Source organism: Rhinoderma darwinii, unplaced genomic scaffold (genome assembly GCF_050947455.1).
Source record: "Rhinoderma darwinii isolate aRhiDar2 unplaced genomic scaffold, aRhiDar2.hap1 Scaffold_558, whole genome shotgun sequence".
NCBI lineage: Eukaryota > Metazoa > Chordata > Amphibia > Anura > Rhinodermatidae > Rhinoderma > Rhinoderma darwinii.
The window spans coordinates 149838-168552 of record NW_027464109.1 but is presented as its reverse complement, the minus strand read 5'-3'; the positions used below and the strand labels follow the sequence as shown (position 1 = coordinate 168552).

General features: G+C 40.7%; 1 protein-coding gene across 3 annotated transcripts in view; it reads left to right on the top strand.

Moving 5' to 3' along the window:
- Positions 1–3184: 3184 nt before the first annotated feature.
- Positions 3185–18715, top strand: part of GAREM2 (GRB2 associated regulator of MAPK1 subtype 2) — an 81292-nt gene continuing 65761 nt past the window's right edge. For 2 of the 3 annotated variants that reach the window (XM_075848941.1, XM_075848939.1), the window contains exon 1: positions 3186–3591. In XM_075848941.1, coding sequence (XP_075705056.1) covers positions 3480–3591 — 112 coding nt within the window. In that variant the 5' untranslated portion in view covers positions 3186–3479. Of the gene's footprint in view, positions 3592–18715 lie in introns of all 3 variants that reach the window. The other variant, XM_075848940.1, reaches the window with a different exon arrangement.

Here is an 18715-nt window from a genome sequence, read left to right as displayed (position 1 = left end):
AGTGGCCCCATAACATTGACTATTACAGTGCCCATAACAGTGACAGTCCTAGTGTCTCCATAACTGTGACAGGCGCAGTGCCTCCATATCAGTGACAGTCTCAGTGGCCCCATAACATTGACTATTACAGTGCCCATAACAGTGACAGTCCTAGTGTCTCCATAACTGTGACAGGCGCAGTGCCTCCATATCAGTGACAGTCTCAGTGGCCCCATAACATTGACTATTACAGTGCCCATAACAGTGACAGTCCTAGTGTCTCCATAACTGTGACAGGCGCAGTGCCTCCATATCAGTGACAGTCTCAGTGGCCCCATAACATTGACTATTACAGTGCCCATAACAGTGACAGTCCTAGTGTCTCCATAACTGTGACAGGTGCAGTGCCTCCATAACAGTAACAGTCACAGTGCCCTCATAACGGTGACAGGCGCAGTGCCTCCATATCAGTGACAGTCTCAGTGGCCCCATAACTGTGGTAGCCGTAGTGCCTTCATAACATTGACACTCAGTGTTTCCATAGCAGTGACAATCTCATTGCCGTTTCCAACAAGCAGAATATAAGCCAATGAATAGCAATGAATCAGAAAGAGTGATACACAGTGCCCCCATAACAGTAATAGCCACTGCCCCACAACACTGATAGCCCCAGTGCTCCAATAAAAGTGACAGCCACAGTGCCCCCATAATAGTGAGAGTCACAGTGCCCCAATAACACTCTAGAATTTTAGTGGATTTCGTTTTATAAATTTATGATAACGGGTTATTAGGTTTTATTTGGGGGGGGGGGTTATTTTTAACTGTCGCCATGGAGCCCGGAGATTTCTATTCAATGTACGTGAATGCAGTGACACAGAGAGCATTGCATTATAAGAGCTCTGCTATACTGTCTGTCCATAACGGTCTAGTAGTTACTATAGCGACAAGCAGAATTGTGAATGCAGCTCTGGATGAAACTGGCGTCCATAATTTTGATTGAAATTTTTTTTTTTAAATGAATGTTCTCCCGGGATCGTCATTTAGTTTTTCTTTTTTTCTTATTTGATTCATTCCGGTAGGCAGCGTTCTCCTGGCATCAGCCAAACGTCAGACGGGCAGAAAGTGAAATAAAAAAAACAGATGAGTGTAGAATGAAGATACAATTAGATACAACTCAGTTTTATTCATTTCCTGTCATTACTACAACCACCACTAGATGTCACCAGAGTCCAGTCTCACTAACATGGGCTGGAAATGAAGGGACATGGACCTGGGATCACGGGGGACTTCAGAGGCATCTGTGCCCACTGCCCACCGCCCACCAGGTTTTTTATCAGGTGACCCGTCCGGGTAATTTAACCCTCTATGATGGCTTCCTATACTCGGTCACACTTCCTCATCGTTGTAACTCTAACCCTATTGCAGTGGCGGCATCAGAGACATGATAATCCGACTGTTATATCTCGGGAGGAAGAAACAAGCTCTGGAGAGCCCATAAAGGGTCAATAGGGTTTGTGCACCCGGGTTTATAATGCCCAGGACCCGGCCCTGAATGAATATACTATGATATTCTTAGTGCAGATTATGAGATTTAAAGCCAGGGATGACTGCAGCCCCCACAGCGGTGCCCATCTTGTGGAAGGGGTGAAGGTGTTCCTATGGGGTGAGACATTTGGCTTTGGTGCTCATCATCTCTGTGTATGCCCACACCAGCTATAAAGCAGACCCTATAGAGATCGCCGCCCTTGAAGTTAGTGCTAGAGGCAGGAATAAGGGAAAGAATTCTGTTGTTGTACCAGCAGCCCCCATGGCGGTGCCAATCTTGTGAAGGAAGTTATTAAGTACGTAGTGGGGGAGACATCATTCTGTGGGGTCCTATCCTCTATACACATTATATTCTTTATTATGGCGGATGATGTCAGTTGTCCATAGGGGGAGGGGCTAAGGACGTCAATCACAATCTCCCCTTTGACTTGGAGGGACAAATACTGAATAGTCCTAGTCCGGGATCCATCACTGAGCCCCATCATGTATATGGAATGCGGTGTGTGGGGGATTCTTGGTTCTTGTAGCTGCCAGGCCCCCAGACACTGCCCTATAGCCCGGTGGCACTGTCTGCCCATATGTGTTATCTACATCCACGCACAGCCGGGCACAACACATGGTGCGGCCCATTAAGTGTGCAGTTACGTGCTCATAAATTTTTCATACACTCAGTCTGTGCCTTTAAGTGGATCAGACCCCCGTAGAAGCCCCCCGTACACATCCGCCATCTGCATCCTGAGCGTTTATGCAATTACTAAACCCAAGAGCATCCACTTATCTTATTTACATCCCCCCCCCCCCCCCAACTAAATCCCTATAATGGATCAATACTAACCCCCCCCCCCCCTGTTCCGGAGGAGCCGAACACGTAACGAACGGGTTAACCCTTTAAGAAATGATAGACCATAATTCATTGCCTTGAAACTAGGAACGTAATGGGGGCCATAGTGCTGTGTGGTACCCAGAGCTTGTATCACACCTGAGAGGCTTAGATACACAGCACAGCGGACAGTATCACACCAGAGAGGCTTAGATACACAGCACAACGGACAGTATCACACCAGAGAGGCTTAGCTACACAGCACAGCGGACAGTATCACACCAGAGAGGCTTAGATACACAGAACAGCGGACAGTATCGCACCAGAGAGGCTTAGATACACAGCTCAGCAGACAGTATCACACATGCTAGGATTAGATACACAGCTCAGCAGACAGTATCACACATGATAGGATTAGATACACAGCTCAGCAGACAGTATCACACATGATAGGATTAGATACACAGCTCAGCAGACAGTATCACACATGATAGGATTAGATACACAGCTCAGCAGACAGTATCACACATGATAGGATTAGATACAGTTCAGCAGACAGTATCACACATGATAGGATTAGATACACAGCTCAGCAGACAGTATCACACATGATAGGATTAGATACACAGCTCAGCAGACGCTATCACACATGATAGGATTAGATACACAGCTCAGCAGACAGTATCACACATGATAGGATTAGATACAGTTCTATATTGGTATCTCTGGCACTTGATGGGTTAAGCTGGTGTTTTATGAATGAGTGCCCTGCAGGGGCCGCTTCGTTCTCCGGGTCTGATGCTGCTGCGCCCCCTCCTCGCTCTCCTCCCGGGGAGGGGCTGGAGTAGCATCATTGTAAGGACCACTTCTTCCCAGCGGATGATAGGAGTGAGTGGAGCCGGGTGGGGGTGGAGCTGCTCGCCCTGTGAATGTGGAGCTCACTTGGGGCACCGGCAGCATGGCACGCACTGGAGACGCTGTTGCCCCCCACGGTTCCCTCTCATCATTGCTGTGGATCTGCTTTGTGGCGGTTGGATTGCTGCAGCTGATGATGGGGGTGGTAGTAGTTCTGGGACATCTGGACCCCTGAGGTTCTGGACTTTTGTTGAGGCTATGCCGGAATCCCAGGAAAGCTATGGAGAAAGTGGCGTCCGGCATCTCGGAGCTCAGCTGGAGCTCGGTGGCGTTACCCCTGGATGTGGTTGTCAGTAAATTCCGGCTGCCGACCCTGGTGAAACTCGGAAAAGGTAAAACGATGAGAGTTGTAGGCCAGACTATGATGAAGGAGTAGGCCTGGTCTATATGATATGTATGTCTATCTATCTATCTCATATCTATCTCATATCTATCTATCTATCTATCTCATATCTATCTCATATCTATCTATCTATCTCATATCTATCTCATATATCTATCTATCTATCTATCTATCTATCTATCTATCTATCTATCTATCTCATATCTATCTATCTATCTCATATCTATCTATCTATCTCATATCTATCTATCTATCTCATATCTATCTATCTATCTCATATCTATCTATCTATCTATCTATCTATCTATCTCATATCTATCTATCTATCTCATATCTATCTATCTCATATCTATCTTATCTCTATCTATCTATCTATCTATCTATCTAATCTCTATCTATCTATCTCATATCTATCTATCTCATATCTATCTCATATCTATCTATCTATCTATCTCATATCTATCTCATATCTATCTATCTATCTCATATCTCTATCTATCTATCTCATATCTATCTATCTATCTCATATCTATCTATCTCATATCTATCTATCTATCTCATATCTATCTTATCTCTATCTATCTATCTATCTAATCTCTATCTATCTATCTAATATCTCTATCTATCTATCTAATATCTCTATCTATCTATCTATCTATCTCATATCTATCTATCTATCTATCTCATATCTATCTATCTATCTATCTATCTAACTAACTATCCATATCTATCTATCTATCTATCTATCCATCTCATATCTATCTATCTCATATTTATCTATCTATCTCATATATCTATCTATCTATCTATCTATCTCATATATCTATCTATCTATCTATCTCATATCTATCTATCTATCTATCTATCTCATATCTATCTATCTATCTCTCATATCTATCTATCTATCTATCTCATATCTATCTCATATCTATCTATCTATCTATCTATATCTATATCTATATCTATCTAACTAACTATCCATATCTATCTATCTATCTAATATCTATCTATCTCATATCTATCTATCTCATATTTATCTATCTATCTCATATATCTATCTATCTATCTATCTATCTCATATCTATCTATCTATCTATCTCATATCTATCTATCTCATATCTATCTATCTATCTCTCATATCTATCTATCTATCTCATATCTATCTCATATCTATCTCTCTCATATCTATCTATCTATCTATCTCATATCTATCTATCTATCTCATATCTATCTATCTCATATCTATCTATCTCATATCTATCTATCTATCTATCTATCTATCTATCTCTCATATCTATCTATCTAACTCATATCTATCTATCTAACTCATATCTATCTATCTATCTCATATCTATCTATCTATCTCATATCTATCTATCTATCTCATATCTATCTATCTATCTCATATCTATCTATCTATCTCATATCTATCTATCTATCTAACTCATATCTATCTATCTATCTATCTCATATCTATCTATCTATCTATCTATCTCTCATCTATCTATCTATCTCATATCTATCTATCTATCTCATATCTATCTATCTATCTCATATCTATCTATCTATCTCATATCTATCTATCTATCTCATATCTATCTATCTATCTATCTCATATCTATCTATCTATCTATCTCATATCTATCTATCTCATATCTATCTATCTCTCTATCTCATATCTATCTATCTCATATCTATCTATCTATCTCATATCTATCTATCTCATATCTATCTATCTCATATCTATCTATCTCATATCTATCTCTCTATCTCATATCTATCTATCTATCTCATATCTATCTCATATCTATCTATCTATCTCATATCTATCTATCTATCTATCTCATATCTATCTATCTATCTCATATCTATCTCATATCTATCTATCTATCTATCTATCTATCTCATATCTATCTCATATCTATCTATCTATCTCATATCTATCTATCTATCTATCTATCTCATATCTATCTATCTATCTCATATCTATCTATCTATCTCATATCTATCTATCTATCTCATATCTATCTATCTATCTCATATCTATCTATCTATCTATCTCATATCTATCTATCTATCTCATATCTATCTATCTATCTCATATCTATCTATCTCATATCTATCTATCTATCTATCTATCTATCTCATATCTATCTATCTATCTCATATCTATCTATCTATCTCATATCTATCTATCTATCTCATATCTATCTATCTCATATCTATCTATCTATCTCATATCTATCTATCTATCTCATATCTATCTATCTATCTCATATCTATCTATCTCATATCTATCTATCTCATATCTATCTATCTATCTCATATCTATCTATCTATCTCATATCTATCTATCTCATATCTATCTATCTATCTATCTCATATCTATCTATCTCATATCTATCTATCTATCTCATATCTATCTATCTATCTATCTATCTATCTCATATCTATCTATCTATCTCATATCTATCTATCTCATATCTATCTATCTCATATCTATCTATCTATCTCATATCTATCTATCTCATATCTATCTATCTATCTCATATCTATCTATCTCATATCTATCTATCTATCTCATATCTATCTATCTATCTCATATCTATCTATCTATCTCATATCTATCTATCTCATATCTATCTATCTATCTATCTATCTATCTATCTCATATCTATCTATCTATCTCATATCTATCTATCTCATATCTATCTATCTATCTCATATCTATCTATCTATCTATCTATCTATCTATCTCTCATATCTATCTATCTAATATCTATCTATCTATCTAATATCTATCTATCTATCTATCTATCTATCTATCTCATATCTATCTATCTATCTCATATCTATCTATCTATCTCATATCTATCTATCTATCTCATATCTATCTATCTATCTCATATCTATCTATCTATCTCATATCTATCTATCTATCTCATATCTATCTATCTATCTCATATCTATCTATCTATCTCATATCTATCTATCTATCTCATATCTATCTATCTCATATCTATCTATCTATCTATCTCATATCTATCTATCTCATATCTATCTATCTATCTCATATCTATCTATCTATCTATCTATCTATCTCATATCTATCTATCTATCTCATATCTATCTATCTCATATCTATCTATCTCATATCTATCTATCTATCTCATATCTATCTATCTCATATCTATCTATCTATCTCATATCTATCTATCTCATATCTATCTATCTATCTCATATCTATCTATCTATCTCATATCTATCTATCTATCTCATATCTATCTATCTCATATCTATCTATCTATCTATCTATCTATCTCATATCTATCTATCTATCTCATATCTATCTATCTCATATCTATCTATCTATCTCATATCTATCTATCTATCTATCTATCTATCTCATATCTATCTATCTAATATCTATCTATCTATCTATCTATCTATCTATCTAGTCCACCGCCCAGCAGCACCAGCTTGAATTTCAGGTGGGTGCACGCCATAGGAACCTGATTCTTGGCTCCAAAGTTTCCAATATATCCAAAAATAGGCAGCACTCCAATTCAAAGGTGAAAAAAAAAGGGTTTTTATTTACCCTTGTGTAACGTTTCGGCTGTATATGGTGAGCCTTTGTCACATATACACTCACTGCACTCACATATACACTCACTGCACTCACATATACACTCACTGCACTCACATATACACTCACTGCACTCACATATACACTCACTGCACTCACATATACACTCACTGCACTCACATATACACTCACTGCACTCACATACACACTCACTGCACTCACATACACACTCACTGCACTCACATACACACTCACTGCACTCACATACACACTCACTGCACTCACATATACACTCACATATACACTCACATATACACTCACATATACACTCACATATACAGTCACTGCACTCACATATACAGTCACTGCACTCACATATACAGTCACTGCACTCACATACACACTCACTGCACTCACATACACACTCACTGCACTCACATATACACTCACTGCACTCACATATACACTCACTGCACTCACATATACACTCACATATACACTCACATATACACTCACATATACACTCACATATACAGTCACTGCACTCACATATACAGTCACTGCACTCACATATACACTCACATATACACTCACTGCACTCACATATACACTCACTGCACTCACATATACACTCACATATACACTCACTGCACTCACATATACACTCACATATACATTCACTGCACTCACATATACACTCACTGCACTCATATACACTCACATATATATACTAACATATGCACTCACATATATATACTAACATATGCACTCACATATGCACTCACATACACACTCACTGCACTCACATATACACTCACATATATATACACTAACATATGCACTCACTGCACTCACATATACACTCACATATACAGTCACTGCACTCACATATACACTCACTGCACTCACATATACACTCACTGCACTCACATATACACTCACTGCACTCACATATACACTCACATATGCACTCACTAACATATACACTCACATATACACTCACTGCACTCACATATACACTCACTGCACTCACATATACATACTCACATATACACTCACATATACACTGGAAATATATAACCCCAGCACACACAGAGGTACAAGAGATCCAGATGCAAGCAAATGTAAGTTTTATTGCAACAAAAGTTGGTAAAGTTGAGGTAGTAAGCGACTTGGTAAGACGTTCCGGCCGACATCCCATACCAGCGATATCGACGAACAGCGACAGTGACAAAGGCCGAGGGTCGACCGAAACGTCTTACCAAGTCGCTTACTACCTCAACTTTACCAACTTTTGTTGCAATAAAACTTACATTTGCTTGCATCTGGATCTCTTGTACCTCTGTGTGTGCTGGGGTTATATATTTCCAATATTGTGGGATTCTCGTCCCTACCTTACTAGCACCACGCCAATAGACTGAGGAGTGCATCCCAATGTCTAATTTTGCTAACATATACACTCACTGCACTCACCTACCCACTCACTGCACTCACCTATACACTCACTGCACTCACCTATACACTCACTGCACTCACCTACCCACTCACTGCACCCACCTACCCACATATACACTCACTGCACTCACATATACACTCACTGCACTCACATACACACTCACTGCACTCACATACACACTCACTGCACTCACATACACACTCACTGCACTCACATATACACTCACATATACACTCACTGAACTCATATATAGTCATTGCACTCACATATATACTCACTGCACTCACATATACACTCACTGCACTCACATATACACTCACATACACACTCACATATATGCTAACATATACACTCACTGCACTCACATATACACTCCCTGCATTCAAATATACACACATATACACTCACTGAACTCACATATACAGTCACATATATGCTAATATATACACTCACTGCATTCACATATACACTCACATATACACTCCCTGCATTCAAATCTACACACATTTACACTCACTGGACTCACATATATGCTAATATATACACTCACTGCTCTCACATATACACTCACTGCATTCAAATATACACTCACATATACACTCACTGAACTCATATATAGTCATTGCACTCACATATATACTCACTGAACTCATATATACAGTCATTGCACTCACATATATACTCACTGCATTCAAATATACACTCACATATACACTCACAAATATACTAACATATACACTTACTTATACACTCACATATGCACTCACTTATACACTCACTGCACTCACATATGCACGAACATATACACTCACTTATACACTTACTGCACTCACATATATGCTAACATATACACTCACTGCATTCACATACACACTCACATATACACTCACTGCACTCACATATACACTCACTAATACTTACATGTACACTCACTTATACATGAACATATACACTCACTGCACTCACATATATGCCAATATATACACTCACTGCATTCACACACACTCACATATACACTCACTGCACTAACATATACACTCAAATATACACTCACTGCACTCAAATATACACTCACTGCACTCAAATATACACTCACTGCACTCAAATATACACTCACTGCACTCAAATATACACTTACATGTACACTCACTGCACTCACATATATTTACAATCACATATACGCTCACATAGACACTCACATATACACTAACATATGCACTCACTGCACTAACATATACACTCACATTTACACTTACTGCACTCATATATACAATTACGTATACACTCATATAAACTCACTGCACTCACAAATACTCTCACTGCATTCAGTGCACTCACATATAAACTCACTGCACTCACATGTACATTCACTGCACTCACATATGCACTCACTGCATTCACATAAACACGTACTGCACTCACATTGTTCTGTTATCAGACATGTCAGGCTGGGGGAGGATGACTGTAGGACAGGTGAATACAATCTATTGTCCCTGTTATCAGACATGTCAGGCTGAGGAGAGGATGACTGTAGGACAGGTGAATACAATCTATTGTTCTCTGTTATCAGACATGTCAGGCTGGGGGAGGATGACTGTAGGACAGGTGAATACAATCTATTGTCCCTGTTATCAGACATGTCAGGCTGAGGAGAGGATGACTGTAGGACAGGTGACTACAATCTATTGTTCTCTGTTATCAGACATGGCAGGCTGGGGAGAGGATGACTGTAGGACAGGTGAATACAATCTATTGTTCTCTGTTATCAGACATGTCAGGCTGGGGGGAGGATGACTGTAGGACAGGTGAATACAATCTATTGTCCCTGTTATCAGACATGTCAGGCTGGGAGAGGATGACTGTAGGATAGGTGAATACAATCTATTGTTCTCTGTTATCAGACATGTCAGGCTGGGGGGGGGAGGATGACTGTAGGACAGGTGAATACAATCTATTGTTCTCTGTTATCAAACATGTCAGGCTGGAGAGAGGATGACTGTAGGACAGGTGAATACAATCTATTGTTCTCTGTTATCAAACATGTCAGGCTGGAGAGAGGATGACTGTAGGACAGGTGAATACAATCTATTGTTCTCTGTTATCAGACATGGCAGGCTGGGGAGAGGATGACTGTAGGACAGGTGAATACAATCTATTGTCCCTGTTATCAGACATGTCAGGCTGAGGAGAGGATGACTGTAGGACAGGTGACTACAATCTATTGTTCTCTGTTATCAGACATGTCAGGCTGGGGGAGGATGACTGTAGGACAGGTGAATACAATCTATTGTCCCTGTTATCAGACATGTCAGGCTGGGAGAGGATGACTGTAGGATAGGTGAATACAATCTATTGTTCTCTGTTATCAGACATGTCAGGCTGGGGGGGGGAGGATGACTGTAGGACAGGTGAATACAATCTATTGTTCTCTGTTATCAAACATGTCAGGCTGGAGAGAGGATGACTGTAGGACAGGTGAATACAATCTATTGTTCTCTGTTATCAAACATGTCAGGCTGGAGAGAGGATGACTGTAGGACAGGTGAATACAATCTATTGTTCTCTGTTATCAAACATGTCAGGCTGGGGGAGGATGACTGTAGGACAGGTGAATACAATGTGTTGTTCTCTGTTATCAGACATATCAGGCTGGGGGAGGATGACGGTAGGACAGGTGAATACAATCTATTGTCCCTGTTATCAGACATGTCAGGCTGGGGAGAGGATGACTGTAGGACAGGTGAATAAGATCTATTGTTCTCTGTTATCAGACATGTCAGGCTGGGGGAGGATGACTGTAGGACAGGTGAATACAATCTATTGTTCTCTGTTATCAGACATGTCAGGCAGGGGAGAGGATGACTGTAGGACAGGTGAATACAATCTATTGTTCTCTGTTATCAGACATGTCAGGCTGGGGGAGGATGACTGTAGGACAGGTGAATACAGTCTATTGTTCTCTGTTATCAGACATGTCAGGCTGGGGAGAGGATGACTGTAGGACAGGTGAATACAGTCTATTGTTCTCTGTTATCAGACATGTCAGGCTGGGGGAGGATGACTGTAGGACAGGTGAATACAATCTATTGTTCTCTGTTATCAGACATGTCAGGCTGGGGGAGGATGACTGTAGGACAGGTGAATACAATCTATTGTTCTCTGCTATCAGACATGTCAGGCTGGGGGAGGATGACTGTAGGACAGGTGAATACAATATATTGTTCTCTGTTATCAGACATGTCAGGCTGGGGGGAGGATGTCTGTAGGACAGGTGAATACAATCTATTGTTCTCTGTTATCAGACATGTCAGGCTGGGGACGATGACTGTAGGACAGGTGAATACAATCTATTGTTCTCTGTTATCAGACATGTCAGGCTGAGGAGAGGATGACTGTAGGACAGGTGTATACAATATATTGTTCTCTGTTATCAGACATGTCAGGCTGGGGGAGGATGACTGTAGGACAGGTGAATACAATCTATTGTTCTCCGTTATCAGACATGTCAGGGTGGGGGAGGATGACTGTAGGACAGGTGAATACAATCTATTGTTCTCTGTTATCAGACATGTCAGGGTGGGGGAGGATGACTGTAGGACAGGTGAATACAATCTATTGTTCTCTGTTATCAGACATGTCAGGCTGGGCGAGGATTACTGTAGGACAGGTGAATACAATCTATTGTTCTCTGTTATCAGCTATAATAGACTGGGGCACCACTGACTTTGGCACAGGTAAATACAATGTATATTATTAATTGTTCTAACTTTGTATTTGGCTATGATTCTACAATATTACTGTGTCAGTAGCTGGAAACCATCAACAAGCTGCTGACAGATACTATTGTGTCCTTATTATATTATTATTAGTAGTAGTATAGCATCAATAGATTGTGTGAATACTCAGGAAAGCTTAACTCATTCACAGCCTGACATCACAATGCACTCAAAGTAATATAGACAGTTTATAAATATAACAGATCCATCAACAGCAACATGTTGACAGTTTCCTGGTGCCAATCGCAGATATTTTTTTGGTGAAAAAGAAGTTAAAAATAAAAGAGAATTGTAAAAAGGCGATTACAATATATATAAGAGATGCCGGATGTCACATCCAATCACTGTCGAGCCAAAGTTAATAAAAGGTGAAGCCTCCGTTTAAAGGGGAATACACGAAGAATCCCATGTGGGAGGCAGTTTTGCAGGTCCAGGACAGGAGACTTTCAGAAGGTGCCAGCAGTGCATTTGACTATGGGGCAGGTGGTGAATATGGTAGTGTGCCCCCCTCCTGCAGCATTGGGGGGGGGGGGTACTGCTGAAGCTGCAGTCAGTGGGGGGCTCCCTTCCCCCGCCATCCTCTATAAATGACATTTCTGTCCTGAGTTTATATCTGATGATTATTTCTTCTCTGGTTGGGGACATTAAAGGTGCGATTTCTCTTTAAGTAAAGGAATTTAAAGTTTAAATGTCAGTTTATTCCCCCCCCCCCCCCCCCGCAAAGAGAAGAAAAGGAGGAGGGGGCTCTAGTAATGAAACAAGTCTCAGGACCCCCCTGTGGGCATGTGATGGTCCTCGGTGCCCGCTCCTATGGTCTGTACTCATTAACATGCAGGGAGTGGCGTGCAGCTGGCATCACTGGCATTATTCCCATACACAGAACCCCTGTCCCTCTCTCCCCTCCCCCAACCCCTTTATCCTACACCCCCCCCCCCCCCCCCAGCCTGGGAATAGGAGGATATTAACCCTGAAAGCTCCAGACAGTAATGAGACTGAGCTGCTTCACAACATCATCTCCTGGTATAACATAATGGGGGATGTAGTCCTGTGTGCTTCTCAGTGTGTCACATGATAGGATTAGATACACAGCTCAGCAGACAGTATCACACATGATAGGATTAGATACAGGGCTCAGCAGACAGTATCACACATGATAGGATTAGATACACAGCTCAGCAGACAGTATCACACATGATAGGATTAGATACACAGCTCAGCAGACAGTATCACACATGATAGGATTAGATACACAGCTCAGCAGACAGTATCACACATGTCAGGATTAGATACAGTTCAGCAGACAGTATCACACATGATAGGATTAGATACACGGCTCAGCAGACAGTATCACACATGATAGGATTAGATACAGGGGCTCAGCAGACAGTATCACACATGATAGGATTAGATACACAGCTCAGCAGACAGTATCACACATGATAGGATTAGATACACAGCTCAGCAGACAGTATCACACATGATAGGATTAGATACACCGGCTCAGCAGGCAGTATCACACATGATAGGATTAGATACACAGCTCAGCAGACAGTATCACACATGATAGGATTAGATACACAGCTCAGGAGACAGTATCACACATGATAGGATTAGATACACAGCTTAGCAGACCGTATCACACATGATAGGATTAGATACACAGCTCAGCAGACAGTATCACACATGATAGGATTAGATACACAGTTCAGCAGGCAGTATCACACATGATAGGATTAGATACACAGCTCAGGAGACAGTATCACACATGATAGGATTAGATACAGTTCAGCAGACAGTATCACACATGATAGGATTAGATACACAGCTCAGCAGACAGTATCACACATGAGACTTAGATACACCGCTCAGCAGACAGTATCACACATGATAGGATTAGATACACAGCTCAGCAGGCAGTATCACACATGATAGGATTAGATACACAGCTCAGAAGACAGTATCACACATGATAGGATTAGATACATAGCTCAGCAGACAGTATTACACATGATAGGATTAGATACACAGCTCAGCAGACAGTATCACACATGATAGTATTAGATACACAGCTCAGTAGACAGTATCACACATGATAGGATTAGATACACAGCTCAGTAGACAGTATCACACATGATAGGATTAGATACACAGCTCAGTAGACAGTATCACACATGACAGGACAGGCGGGAGACATGCGCTGCTGATGTGCTCCTGATAATAGTCCAGTATATAACGCTCCGGGGGAGGGGAGGATTTGTCCTCCGTGCTGGATGACGCTCTCCATGGTGCTGGCCAGCAGAGTAATAGCGGTATCACACATGATGGGATTAGATACAGGATAGTAATAGTGGTATCACACATGATGGGATTAGATACAGGATAGTAATAGTGGTATCACACATGATGGGATTAGATACAGGATAGTAATAGTGGTATCACACATGATGGGATTAGATACAGGATAGTAATAGTGGTATCACCCATGATGGGATTAGATACAGGATAGTAATAGTGGTATCACACATGATGGGATTAGATACAGGATAGTAATAGTGGTATCACAAATGATGGGATTAGATACAGGATAGTAATAGTGGTATCACCCACGATGGGATTAGATACAGGATAGTAATAGTGGTATCACCCACGATGGGATTAGATACAGGATAGTAATAGCGGTATCACAAATGATGGGATTAGATACAGGATAGTAATAGTGGTATCACACATGATGGGATTAGATACAGGATAGTAATAGTGGTATCACCCATGATGGGATTAGATACAGGATAGTAATAGTGGTATCACACATGATGGGATTAGATACAGGATAGTAATAGTGGTATCACAAATGATGGGATTAGATACAGGATAGTAATAGTGGTATCACCCACGATGGGATTAGATACAGGATAGTAATAGCGGTATCACCCACGATGGGATTAGATACAGGATAGTAATAGTGGTATCACCCACGATGGGATTAGATACAGGATAGTAATAGTGGTATCACACATGATGGGATTAGATACAGGATAGTAATAGTGGTATCACCCATGATGGGATTAGATACAGGATAGTAATAGTGGTATCACACATGATGGGATTAGATACAGGATAGTAATAGTGGTATCACACATGATGGGATTAGATACAGGATAGTAATAGCGGTATCACCCATGATGGGATTAGATACAGGATAGTAATAGTGGTATCATCCACTATGGGATTAGATACAGGATAGTAATAGCGGTATCACACACGATGGGATTAGATACAGGATAGTAATAGCGGTATCACACACGATGGGATTAGATACAGGATAGTAATAGCGGTATCACACACGATGGGATTAGATACAAGATAGTAATAGCGGTATCACCCATGATGGGATTAGATACAGGATAGTAATAGCGGTATCACCCATGATGGGATTAGATACAGGATAGTAATAGCGGTATCACCCATGATGGGATTAGATACAGGATAGTAATAGTGGTATCACACATGATGGGATTAGATACAGGATAGTAATAGTGGTATCACACACGATGGGATTAGATACAAGATAGTAATAGTGGTATCACACACGATGGGATTAGATACAGGATAGTAATAGTGGTATGACACATGATGGGATTAGATACAGGATAGTAATAGCGGTATCAGACACGATGGGATTAGATACAGGATAGTAATAGTGGTATCACCCACGATGGGATTAGATACAGGATAGTAATAGTGGTATCACACACAATGGAATTAGATACAGGATAGTAATAGTGGTATTACCCACGATGGGATTAGATACAGGACAGTAATAGTGGTATCACACATGATGGGATTAGATACAGGATAGTAATAGTGGTATCACCCACGATGGGATTAGATACAGGACAGTAATAGTGGTATCACACACGATGGGATTAGGTACAGGATAGTAATAGTGGTATCACACATGATGTGATTAGATACAGGATAGTAATAGTGGTATCACACATGATGGGATTAGATACAGGATAGTAATAGTGGTATCACACATGATGGGATTATTTACAGGATAGTAATAGTGGTATCAGACACGATGGGATTAGATACAGGATAGTAATAGTGGTATCACACATGATGGGATTAGATACAGGATAGTAATAGTGGTATCACACATGATGGGATTATTTACAGGATAGTAACAGTGGTATCACACATGATGGGATTAGATACAGGATAGTAATAGTGGTATCAGACACGATGGGATTAGATACAGGATAGTAATAGTGGTATCACACATGATGGGATTAGATACAGGATAGTAATAGTGGTATCACACATGATGGGATTAGATACAGGATAGTAATAGTGGTATCACACATGATGGGATTATTTACAGGATAGTAATAGTGGTATCAGACACGATGGGATTAGATACAGGATAGTAATAGTGGTATCACACATGATGGGATTAGATACAGGATAGTAATAGCGGTATCACACATGATGGGATTAGATACAGGATAGTAATAGTGGTATCACCCACGATGGGATTAGATACAGGATAGTAATAGCGGTATCACCCATGATGGGATTAGATACAGGATAGTAATAGTGGTATCATGGCTGGGTATAAGCCGCCCGCACGCATGGCTGGGTATAAGCTGCTGTTTATCAAGTTTACACCGGTCCCCAACCTTTGTCTCCCCTAACACTACAACTCCCAGCAAACCCTGACAGGCACAGGAGTTGTAGTGGTGCATCATGTGGAGAGTTGCAAGGGGTTAACTTAAAGGGAAACTGTCACGGGGACGGGGGGGGGGGGGGGGCGCCCTCACATCCACAAAGTCTGTCAACAAAGGGCCAATCATGACTTATTGTTTATCACAGATGTCCCTCTCAGCCACTCAGCAGAGCCAAAAAAGATCACATGATGTTTTGTCCTATAGCCCCACCTTTTTAGAAATGGGAGGAGCTCATAGGAGTCTTAGAGGCGGAGCTTACATTTTCTGGTCATGTGTCTAATTAATGGCAGCATTTTATTTTTATTTTATTTTTCTTTACAGAGAACCAGTGACAGATTCACTTTAACCCCTTCACGACTGCCGATACACTTTTCCCAAAGCTCAGCCTTATCACACCACAGCAGGAGGAGGAGTCTATTGTGATCTTGTATAGGCTCCTCCCTCCTAGGTGTACGCCCCTGCCCAGGAAGTCCACGCCCATGCTTACTCTGACACTTACATTTATAGCAGGTTCCGGAGCGGTGTACCTTGTACGAGGGAACTTTCCACCACATTCACGCTGCAGGATCCGTCATTCGGGTCACATGGGGACAATTCAATAGAAAAGCAGAAAATGCATTTAACTGTCGATCAGGGAAAGTATGTGCCCCCCCCCCCCCTACTAGTGAGCGCTCTTATTAGGTTAGTGGATCACTCAGAAAACTCGCACTGTCTCTTCTGAGACTTACAGAAAGTCTGGGCCATCAAGGAGGGGGCGGCTCACGAGGGGGTCACTTACAGGAAGCAAAGAGACGCCTGCTAGCGGGTGACTGGTCCAGACGGGGATATATCATCTCCAAACCGTTTATAATTCCCCTATAAAGAGAGAACTATCCAAAAGTCTGGGATTATAGATCAGCAGCACAAATCTCCCTCCTGAGCTGATAGTTTGTTACAATGTATCAGCGCAGGCAACGTGTATCCTTCTGGAGTCCAGAACGTTCAGCCCACAGAGGATTGTCTAGATTGGATACAAATGTAGCAAACCCTCAGAACTCATAATCGGATAGGTTTTCAGCCTCTGGATGTAAAGGTAATGTCCCTATTCACTGACAGCAAACAGAGATCTTTAAAATGGTCCACGTATCAATATAGATGGAATATTCTGCAGATCCTATAGTCAGTGATTTGTACATTTGCTGGTCACCGCCGGCTGAGGGGTGACTCATTTCTGAGGTGGCGGCGTTCAGCGATCCGTTATTGATGCAATTTTATCCGTTTTTCCATGTTAACGGCCGCGATGTGTTGTAATTGACGATCTTCCCCAACTGTACATGGAGTTCCCTTCTGTGGAGGTCTGAGAAGCGGCTGCCCACACACTGACGCATGAGACCCCCACAAGAGAGCGCTGTGATGAGATGTGGGGCGATGTGGGTAGGAGTAGCACGTGCTCCCCCATAAAATGTGAGATATTACGTCTACTTGTGCTGATTATCAGGGTCACACCTACACATAATAAGATAAAACTTTGTAAAAATACTTTACTTTTCTTGAGTTACATCATTTTTATACTCCAGTCACAT